The 10,924-nt window shown below is 36.5% G+C and overlaps 1 protein-coding gene across 14 annotated transcripts in view; it reads right to left on the bottom strand.

Moving 5' to 3' along the window:
• Window positions 1–1,288: 1,288 nt before the first annotated feature.
• The window catches only part of rg (rugose), a 182,872-nt gene continuing 173,236 nt past the window's right edge, over window positions 1,289–10,924 (bottom strand). For all 14 annotated transcript variants that reach the window (XM_043412602.1, XM_043412604.1, XM_043412608.1 and 11 more), the window contains 11 exons: window positions 9,886–10,005; window positions 9,569–9,721; window positions 8,864–8,936; window positions 8,078–8,262; window positions 7,727–7,904; window positions 7,535–7,615; window positions 7,253–7,420; window positions 6,701–6,964; window positions 6,381–6,577; window positions 6,139–6,290; window positions 1,289–5,996 (listed from right to left, as the gene is read on the bottom strand). In XM_043412602.1, the coding sequence (XP_043268537.1) occupies window positions 5,906–5,996; window positions 6,139–6,290; window positions 6,381–6,577; window positions 6,701–6,964; window positions 7,253–7,420; window positions 7,535–7,615; window positions 7,727–7,904; window positions 8,078–8,262; window positions 8,864–8,936; window positions 9,569–9,721; window positions 9,886–10,005 (1,662 nt within the window). In that variant the 3' untranslated portion in view covers window positions 1,289–5,905. The remainder of the gene's footprint in view (window positions 5,997–6,138; window positions 6,291–6,380; window positions 6,578–6,700; window positions 6,965–7,252; window positions 7,421–7,534; window positions 7,616–7,726; window positions 7,905–8,077; window positions 8,263–8,863; window positions 8,937–9,568; window positions 9,722–9,885; window positions 10,006–10,924) is intronic.

Here is a 10,924-nt window from a genome sequence, read left to right as displayed (position 1 = left end):
AAATATATATCAAGTATGATTTCTATTAATCACATTAACGAGCGAAGAAACTATATATCAGAGCTTCGCGACAGTCAATGTAAAGGACTAACGTATGTCCAAAAAGATGTTCGATGTAAAAGCTGTAAATTTAGTAACAGTCCATTAGAAGCCAACAGCGCACTGAAAATTAGGCACAGTTGAATGAAACTGACAGAAAATTTTTTCCGCAATTACGCAGAACAACAGATTGTTAAGGAAATCCTCGTGATGGAAAAAAATCGTTTCTCGTTTTATTCCAACATTGTACCTTACTGCCTTTTTATGGTATATAGATGTTAGAAACACTCTATACGGATTTTAACGCATATCAATCACGCATATTATTTATATGAACACATACGAGCATACTATTACAAGTTCACGGATAATACGTATACCCGAATGCGTACATATATCCATAATTCAACGCATGTACAGGGTGCTGAATTTTTACAAAAAAAAAGTGGAATATCAATCGGTCAATACATTTATTTCTAAGTTAAAAACTTATTTATGAAGATTTGTAATTCTTTTACTCATTCGAAAATTGGCTTTTCAAAAACAGGATTTTCATGCTATAAACCACAATCGATGATGAATTGAAAATCAAAAACAATGAGAGAACAACTCCAGATTCAATCTTCTATGAAACTCCGCGTATATGTGTATGTTGGATATTGTACATCTATATATTTATACATCATTATTGAACGAAACGTAGTTGAGATAAATAGAATGAGACATATTTAATCCATTGTACTGCTCATCTTGTCCAAATATTACTTCAATTAACGAGAAAAAAAATTTCAACGATGGATTATTATGAATGTAAAGAAAAGTAATCATGATTGTGAGATAGGTGAAAGATTGTCCCGATATTGGTAGTCAAAATACTTTTCTAATGAGTACATAACTACAGTGTATTTTAGGCATGAAATGTCCCGTTGTGATTGTGAATAACAAATAAAGAGTGAAATGAAAAGCAAAAAAAAACGCTGCTTCATTTATGTGATGCTCCCAAAATCCAGCAAATACTCTTAATTTTCAAATTCGATTAAACTTTTTCATACTACCTGTGTTCAAATGGAAATGTTATAATTTGAATTCTACTGTTTTTACTTAACGGCTCTCTTTTGGGCGTAAAAAAAATTGTCTCTGATTTCTTTCTGTTGATGAACTATTCCTGTGACACGATTTGAACATTGGAATTTGACATTATTCCGATTTCCGGAATAGAAGGCTATAAAAAATGGTGTGATCCGGAACATCAAATGTACTTTGCATTTATTTCTCTACTTGTTTTTCGAGTTTTTTTTTTTTTACATATTAGTCTACCTTATTCTGAGATACAACTTGCCCATTAAGTATTATTTCTATGTGAAACAGCTTGTCCTTGTTTTCCTCGCTCTCTCTCTCTCTCTCTCTCTCTCTCTCTCTCTCTCGCTTCTTACTTCAACGATATTTCTAAGTATAAAATAAGTAATAGAGCTTGTCGTAAGTAGCAACGATTTTAGATAACTCGCACTGCATACACGCACACACACATACACGCGCGCGCGTGCGCACGCACGCGCGCATTTTCGGCTCCTTGCAGAATAAGCTTCAAAGTTGTTTTTTTCTTTCAATATGGATTTTTTCTCGTGTCTCTTATTTATCCATCAAATAAAAGTTTTTTTTTAACATCAATAATAATAATAGCCAGTAATGCTCGACTGCAAAGGGAAACTAGATATTGAAAAATACGGAATCGCAGGGAATCGGATTCGTCACATTTTTGCGCAACGATCCGCGGAATATTTAGGCCTATCCAATTATGCAAAAGTTATATTAATTTCAGCTTTTTCACGATCATCATTCTTCAAATTATGCTCGCGTTCTTCTTGCCTAAATTGTCCACTTATGTCAAAGCATTTATCATTGTATTCAATTACGATTTTCCGGCTAGCTTAAATTCTCGTCGTTAATATTCCATCGTGGTAACCTCACGAGGAGGAGGGAAATAAATGATTCGTAATAAAACGTGTGTAGGTACTTTTTATCGTAAACAACACTAACGAAAACCTCGGTTAAAATTTACATAGCTTTACACTTTGGATTTTATTGGTATATAATATTAATAATGATAATCATAATAATCATATTGTTCATAAAGATAATATTGATAACAATTATGGGCCAAATTAAACAACTTGACACGTAAACATCGAGTGTGCTTATTTTCGTCGAATATACAAATCTCTGCTATCGTTATGTTATGCCGCATCATTGTCAATACTTATATTCTATTCAATTTCACATCGGTCGTTACATGTATATGCATATACAGGTGAATTTGAATATTGGCAGACGCGGACACACGTATATTTTGCACCGAATTCCCAAGTGTTTTCTTCGTTTCCCCATTTCTATGTATCAATTTTTTTCTCCTGATTCACAAGTGATCATAATAATAATGTAGGCAAACTCTCATAGCGTTGTACTTAGCGTTATTCAAAATAGCATTAATTATACCGAAGTTGTTTGTTTATTTTTATGATTATATTTTGTTTCGTTCTTTTTTTCCCCCCCTTTTTTCTTCGTTTTGCTCTCCTCTTTTATGAGTTTCGGACAGATATTGATTTGAGTTAACATTTTATTCAGTAGTTTATGGAGGGAATTCACTAACAAACTCGCGTCGAGGCGACAGCATTTTCACACTTTCACACACCTATAAACAAATATAAAAAATTCTTGCTTGCGAAATCCGCTTTTTCGTCAATCAAAAAACGCACGTGTTTTCTCTTGAGCTATCGTATATTTCATTTTTTGTTGATCGGTTTTCTTTTTCATCTTGGTACTGTTCAGCAGCCAGCACTACGAGCCTAGATAAATGTCAGATGTCCTTTCAAATTCGGACAGTCACAAACAAATATGTTAAAAATCCTTCTCGGCAGTGCCAATGGTTTCGAAACGAATCATTGTTGTGTCAGTTTTTTAAATTTCATTTGTAGCTTAAAAACTCGAGAATAGAACGTTTCTTTCGTACGCTCGCAAGATAATGTTGATTCGAAAGCACCAGATGCAATAATAATACTATTTCCCCAAACAATAACCTGACCGCGTTTTAATCGTAAGACTCTGATTATTTTGCTTCGTTTTTAACTCTTTGTTCACACAGAAAAACACACATTACAGGCGAAGGCTTTTCCATTAATTCTACTATGTTCTCGAGTACAGAGACCGTTTTAACAAGTCCGTAACGGCAATGCACCACGATATTGATATTATAAATTACATGTCCTGTTTTTTTTTTTTTTTTTTTTCCATTTGTCCTCTCTACCTTTTGAATTTTTTGTCCGTATTATGAATTATGATGAAATGTTCAAGCATAAGTGGTTGATTGCTAAGACAACGGCTCCATGCACTTATACATAGATCATAAAATTTATTCTTTATGTATTTAGTTAAGCGTACAATATATCATTATTACTCAATTCAAAATTAACCCTGACGGCTAAAACACTTGGAACTGCGAAGGTTGATTTTTTGTTCTCTCTTATGTACTTAATTCTTGACTAGCTGGATCTTAAGTGTGCGTGAGAACATCAATAAAAGGTAATGATTCCATTCGGCGAGTATATGAAGTTGTGTGAAAAATTCCTTCCGTCTCCGTATGGAGTATTTTTTTCCCATGCACGTTTGCGCATCGCCGAATCATTCATTATCATCCTTTCGCTCACAATTCATAAAACAGTAACTCCCTCCTTCCTCTAGAGATAATGCTGATACCGAGTTTTGTGTGTTTACAAAATGAATCGAGAATTTGAAAACGCAAAAGGCGTTAATATTGGTCTATTTCAAATCGTCATTTGCAAAAATGTTCAAACAACACGAAGAAAATCATGAGAGATTCAGTTCAGAGGTTTGTTTTTAAATGATTTAACGAAATACGGGCTACTCAATATTCCTTCATTAATTCAAACAGATGTATATGTATATTTTTATTATTGGTGACAAAATAGTGTAGTCATTACAAAAGCACGTGCCTATTTTATGACCAGGATATAAATATTATCCTCTCATTATCGTTTCGATTTCCTTTGACTATTCGATTGCATACGCGGAATATTTTTCGGTGCATTTGCACCATTATATATTATATATATATATATGAATATCTCACGGATATTAGCATTTTCTATATACGCGTAAAGTTCATCAATCTGAGCAATTAAAAAAAAAAAAGAAAAAACAGGTGAACCGATAAAGCCGTCTTAATAGTTTTTTACCACTCATGATTATTTCTTTCAAATCTTTGTTTTTCGCTTCGTACTTATTTTCTTCCGGCTCATCCGAGAATTTGATCTCACTTACGCATATCTGCACAGTTGCATCTACTACAATAATTGGATTTTTCTTTCATCACCCAAATAGCCTATGTTAATTGTTTTTACTTTGTTTTTACTTTGTTATTCGCATATTCGGTCCCGGCTTCGATATTCTTGTTTTATTTCTTTGTTTTTTTCATTTTTCTTTCCGTCATTTTTTCACATTTCCTTCGGTTTAAGTACACGTGACCCGTTCGCGAAAATATCGAGAAATATACTGGCGGATTTAAGCTGGACGGCTTTGATAAAATTAACATTTTTAGTCGCTAACATTTCTTGGTAAGCGTTTTTTCAAGGAACGCGTGAGAAAAATTGCAGACGAATCTAGAATTTTTGCCAACACTCGGTGTTTGTTGTAAAAATATTCCTCTAAATTCGTTCGCCTTAAAATATGAAAAGAATTAATTTGATTATGAAAAAGAAACACATCGTTCGAAAATGAATCAAAGAAATATTCAACATTTGTTCATCAATGTGTGATCTTCAGTATTTCTCAAATGTACTCGTGATCATGGTTGCTCGTTAGCGGGGAAAGAATTGTTTGAAATATAAAGGCGAAAGTGCCAGCGTGGGGTAATGCTATATTCTGTTTGCGTACCATATATGTGTGTACCTCGTGTGGGCTTTCTTTTTTTAAATACAAATGGCATTCTATAACACCGAAGATTATCGTATTTACAACAGGAATTACTAGTGTAAACAACGACCAAACCATCTCACTTCGACGGATTGCGAGCTAAAATGAAACAACAGCAATATAACACAAGGTATAAAGGTTATTCATCGTTTGGCATACGTTACTTCCCCTCCCCCTTCATTGGGAAACATTGTCGTTAGCATAACTCTCAAATTTACCCGAGGTCTCTATATTTTTGCGACTCAAGGTCAAAGCTTCCGTTTAAATCCCAACAATATCGAGTTAAGGATCTTTCGTAATTGACTAGCGTTATATGCGCTACCTGGTTCTTCCCTCGTTATTTTTTTTCTCTTCTCACTTCTAGTACATTCGGTATAGATCTCGATGAACCGAAGGGGAAATATGGAACTTGAAGATCCTTTTGCCACAGTACCCCAACGGCGAAATTGATCGATCTACTTCACTTGTATCGTTAACCGTATAAAATCGCTCTCAATTATTTATTGATAATATGGTATTTGTTTGCTACGTCGAGCGTTGCTTTCCACAATACTACACACGATTGACGTTGCTATGAGTCCACGTGAATTGTCATTAAATCAATCGATGCTTTCGCACCGAGAGCCCATTATCATCGGTGAGTCGGTAAGTAAGAAAATTTTATCGATTACTTCGGCCGATAAAAAAAACTATCATACGCGCGTCGATAAAACGTTCCTTACAAAACCTAATGCCTTCGGAATGTTCGGCTTTTATACGGAATGTTCGATTGTACTTTAGCACCCTCATTTTCATTCCCATACGTTGTAACGAGACGTTCAACGACGGAAACTTCTTTTGTTTATGTTTCCTAATAGCGCACGTACAGGAATCCGTAATTTCAGTATCGCTGCTGAAACTCGTGGTGCCATCTGTTGAAGTCAATGTGGAAAATAACGATGGAACCGTTTGCCAGACCAGCCAAAAGGAATCTGTCAAAGAATCATTCATTGAAAACGCATTTTTTTTTCGATCGCCATCGTTTCTCACGCATCATACCAATAAAAATGCTCATATTTCGGCAACCTCGCCCGATAATAATGAGTAACCGCGGCGATAAATCAGCGCACTTACTTTTGATCGTGAGAGAGAGCTAATGAGCGAACGCTACTCTCGCAGGTGGGAAAAGCGTAGAGTAAAGCGAGATTGAAGGTTCTCCAGACCTCGACAATACCCTTATCTCCGCCGGTCATCAAGTACTCGCCGTCTCTGCTTAACAGTAGACACTGGAATATGATAATTGATTATTTTCATTTTTTTGTCTTTTATCCTGGGAATATAAAATCTTGAACCAAGTTGTTGTGCGCTATTCTCACTTGAAGATTATCATTATGAGCTTCGTGTCGTAGCCTCTTTCCGTTGATAGTAAATGCGGCAATGTGTCCACGTTCGTAATTTATTACGATCACACCCTCACGAGACATAGCGATGTTTTCAGGCGAATTGAAACCATTTGGAGGGTCTAACGATCTCAAAAGGTCACCGAACGTCGTGTGTACCAAGACCGGGCCATCTACATCGACAATGGTGAAAATCGGGTAAAGAATGTATATATATATATATTTTTTTTTAAGGCAGGGAACAACATTTCCGGGCAATCCATTTTATACACTCCTAACAATATTCATTCACTTACAATATGAACCAGAAACTACTAGACCGAGCTCCGCCGAAATAACTACCGCGGTGACAGGTTGCTCGTGACCTGTTAGAGTTGCTCGTGGCGCAGGAGCTTCGCTCTCACCCACGATCGTCTGCGTTCGAGCGTTCCAATGCCACAGCAATACTGTGCAGTCAGCGCTACCAGAAGCGATGTAACAATCGGATGTTATGTTACACTCGCTTCGTGACAGACAAGTCACGACACCGTAATGACCAAACACGATTTGTACGATCTTGGCTAAAATCAATTAAATAAATCATTGTATATTTTTTCCTAATACACATCGATAAATGGACAAATTTGACATCATTTACGCATCGTTGTGCAAGATTCTCATATTACATGACAGTAGCAGCCAATTAATACTGAAAATATCGTCGTTATGGGAAAAATTTGTAAAGCTTCAGTTTATGATTTAGAAAAATTAAATCTACGATTTAACAAAATTTCCGTCAACTATTAATGTCGCATGAGGAGAGAAAAAACACACGTAAACAAGTACTGAACGGACTGAATTGTACGTACCTGTTTCTGTGGAAAAAACTCTAAAACTATTGTCCCAGAATCCACACGCCACTAAAAACCGACTATCGACAGTCGTGACGAAACAGTTGCTACGAATTTTTAGTTTTTGACTGAAATTATCGCCCAAATGACGACGCAGGGCTGGATTCGAGCTATTCGATGTTTGAGCTGAAATTTTGGTTTCCGAATATTTATTCATCATAAGATAAAGCTATCGTGCGTTCGAAATAAACAAACATATCAATAGGTCTCTTAGAATTAGTTCCTGCGAGCACTACTTACACAAAACGGGATCCATCGACAAAGGTTGGTTGATCGATTGGGCTTGTGGCGTGTCCGCATAACTCGGTGATTGGACAGATGCTAAAATAATTGTGGAAACGAACAATTTAATTTACAAATATTTTTACCTTGTTTTTTTATTCATTCGAGGCAGTCTCTGTAGATTTTTGAAAGATATTCTCATTGACATACCAGCGTAATTGGTGTTCCAACGATTAACGGCAAATTGTTGTCCCGTCGTGACAGTGACGACCGACGGTAATGGCAGTTGGGGATAGGTGTTGGCAGAGATGTGACAAATCGGTGAATTCGATGGGAATTTTATTGTCATACACACGTCGTCGGGAATACTCGAGAACATCATCGGAGACTGAAAAATAAAAATTTTTATTTTCGCCAATGTCGAATCACTAACCTCATGGGAAATTAACAATATTAGGCTCATGAATCCATACTAATGATTCAAAGGATATTGGAGTTATCACGTTTGCTCGTGCGATCGAAAAAGATGCGCGGTAAATAATTTTTTAAATTGACCATTACCAAATGCATTGCCGAACTTCTAGGGGGGTGAGGTTCCATAAGAAGTTGAGACGGGGTCTGGCCGAAATTTCTTATTTGATTCTCGATCGCTTCCTTCATCACGAGATCGGTGATGGTATCTAATTCAACACTACCCTCATAGGTCAAATAGTAAAAAACGTTGGTCGCACGAACTGCCTCGGGTCCTGGAACGATAAATTGTCGATCGAATTTGTTTCAACTAATTCAATTGAAAATCTCTTTTCATTTCAAGCAAACAACTTTTATCGAGTATAATTTGAATAGATTTTCTACGTCTTCCGACTGGCCGTAAATCTCGAAGATTTTTCAACGTGGCATGTATTACGAGTTGAAACGCATTGTCGCGTTCGCCGCACACGCGCCCAATTACTCCGAGACCAAGAGAGATCCGAGAATAAGGAGGCGCGAGTAAAAACTAATTTATTCCATACGCTGGAGCTCGTGCTTCTCACTTTACATCTCCCTTCGAAGTCTCACATTTCCCGTGACAATGTTCCGGGAAGCGCCGGATATAGAGGCGCCAGTGACAATTTTAATTCAACAGATTCTCATGCATTTTTACCACATATCCTTCTTCCAACTTGTGCACACTTGTCATAATTTTTTCTAATATTCGGATCATCAAAATCTCACTGTGCCAACACCGCATTGGATAAATTGACATTATATCTTTTTTTAATATTATCAAATTTGGAAAATTCCATTGAATAGATTCGACAATTGGTAATGTCAATAATTTACACTAATAACTGAATGTTTCATTACCTCTCTGCTTGTAGCCGAATATTAAGTCGATCCACTGGTGAAGTTGGCAAGAGACAAACTCAGATTCCAGGGCCTATGCGTTATGGAAAAAATTGTAAACAATGATTGAACGTGAACAATTTTCAATATTCCGTTGAATGGATATTATCTTTACCACGCGTTAAACATCACCCAGAGATTTCGAGCGCTTAAAATATTTGTTAAACATTTTCTCATAAACTGTGGATTCGAATTATTTCTCCTTCTTCTCTTAACCCTCGTGTTATTACGCGGTTACCCCCGGGGACCAATTTCCGCACTCAACATTCAAACTCATCGACGCAACCGTGAGTGGGATTCTTAGTTTGGAAATTCCTGTTAAGATATAGATTTTTCTATTTATAATTCATTTGAAATACATTTTCATTTATGATGAATCTAAACGTTCTCCCAGATACCAGACGTGTGCCCACCAGATATAAGGTATTTCTTCTTCCGAAGAGATGAAAAAATGAAAAGAGCATGTACGTTTTTAATTGAATACTTATCTGTCCATGTATTATGATAAAATATGAAAAAAAAGCAAGTCTATTTTCAGAAAGCATATGAACCCACTGGTACCGATAACGGTAAACGGGATATGCGATTCCCGACGCGGGCACACTGTAAGTATATATTAATTATCATACGAATTATATCGCGACATTTGATAAATAATATACTTACCATTCGATTGATTCGAATAAATTCTTCGGGAGAGGATGCCCAGGGTGGAAGTTCAACGTCACCAACGGAACTTCCATCTTCTTGTCTACCCAAACGATAACGGTTGCTGTTCACCAACATTTCCGGTAGGAAGAAGAATTCCGGTATTAGTTCCTGAGGATGTTGAGCAATAAAAATCACATTTCGTTCTAATAATGGGGATTACCAAAGTATTGGTATAACAGAATCTATTATTATAATATACTCCAACATAAAATAAAATTCAGAATTATACCGGGTCGTTGTATTGGTGCAATTGAACAAATTTTCTAACGAACCTTGACGTCGGACGTGTCGCGCTGACAGTTTTTCCACGAAAGTGCCACCGATGAGAACAGCCTGTTCGGATGATCGAACTTTCCACCTTGAAGAGCAAGGAACATGGTCGTCATTGGTTCCTGAAAACAAAAAAAAAAATATTGAAACAACAAACCGCCGGCGCGAAGTGTATTATTGAAAATAATGTATAATTCTTTTTGAGGAATCTCATTGATTCAAATTAAACCGTTTTGCCTTATAGATTTTGGTGAAACTGAAAATATTCATATATTACTGTAAAAAAAAATGATGCATGTAAAAAGAATCGCAGTTTAGTGTGTCGAATGCGGAAATGCAGATTTTTCTATTTGCTCAGGGAATTTACACGATGGGTGGGATGGGAGCAAAAATAGTCCTCAAACGCGGAGGAGAAAAAAAATACAACAAATTGTAAACGTCTGTGATGAAAAAAAAAAATGTAATTTTTTTATCGCGCAATGACGAGTGACAGAGCGAATCCCTGCGGTACGCGTGCTTGCCGAACGGAGAGAAGCGTGGAATAAGAGGCAAGAAACTTGACAGGATATTCTCGAGAAAATGTGTGGCACAAAACAGATGTATATTTAACGGAGCGTCGAGAGTAACTCCTCATTTTTTACCTCCTTTTTTTCCTTTCATATTTTCACAATCTCTCTTCTCTTTTCGAGTCCACGAGGGCGTTTCAACGCCCCCGAATTAGTGTTAACTCACTGCCTAAATGTGTCGGCGAAATTTACGATCTGTTAATGGGAAGCGGGTGGCTTAACAAAGGATTAGAACTACCGGTTATATGAGCATCTTTATTTATTGCTTTGTCCCGAAAATCCTGGCATCCAAATTACTTTTTTAACCTGCTCCTGGATTGCTGGCTGACGAAACGTTTGAATTTTTATCACAAACCAGACTAACGGACAAATGTTTTATTGAAACAAATATCACCTATTTGAAAAAATAAGTTCGCATACCAAAGCCTGCTCTTTGGATTTTTCTTTATGTTTCACTCTGGACATAAGAAAGGAA

Source organism: Venturia canescens, chromosome 2 (genome assembly GCF_019457755.1).
Source record: "Venturia canescens isolate UGA chromosome 2, ASM1945775v1, whole genome shotgun sequence".
NCBI lineage: Eukaryota > Metazoa > Arthropoda > Insecta > Hymenoptera > Ichneumonidae > Venturia > Venturia canescens.
The sequence above is the reverse complement of the archived record's forward strand: the minus strand, read 5'-3'. Positions and strand labels throughout refer to the sequence as shown.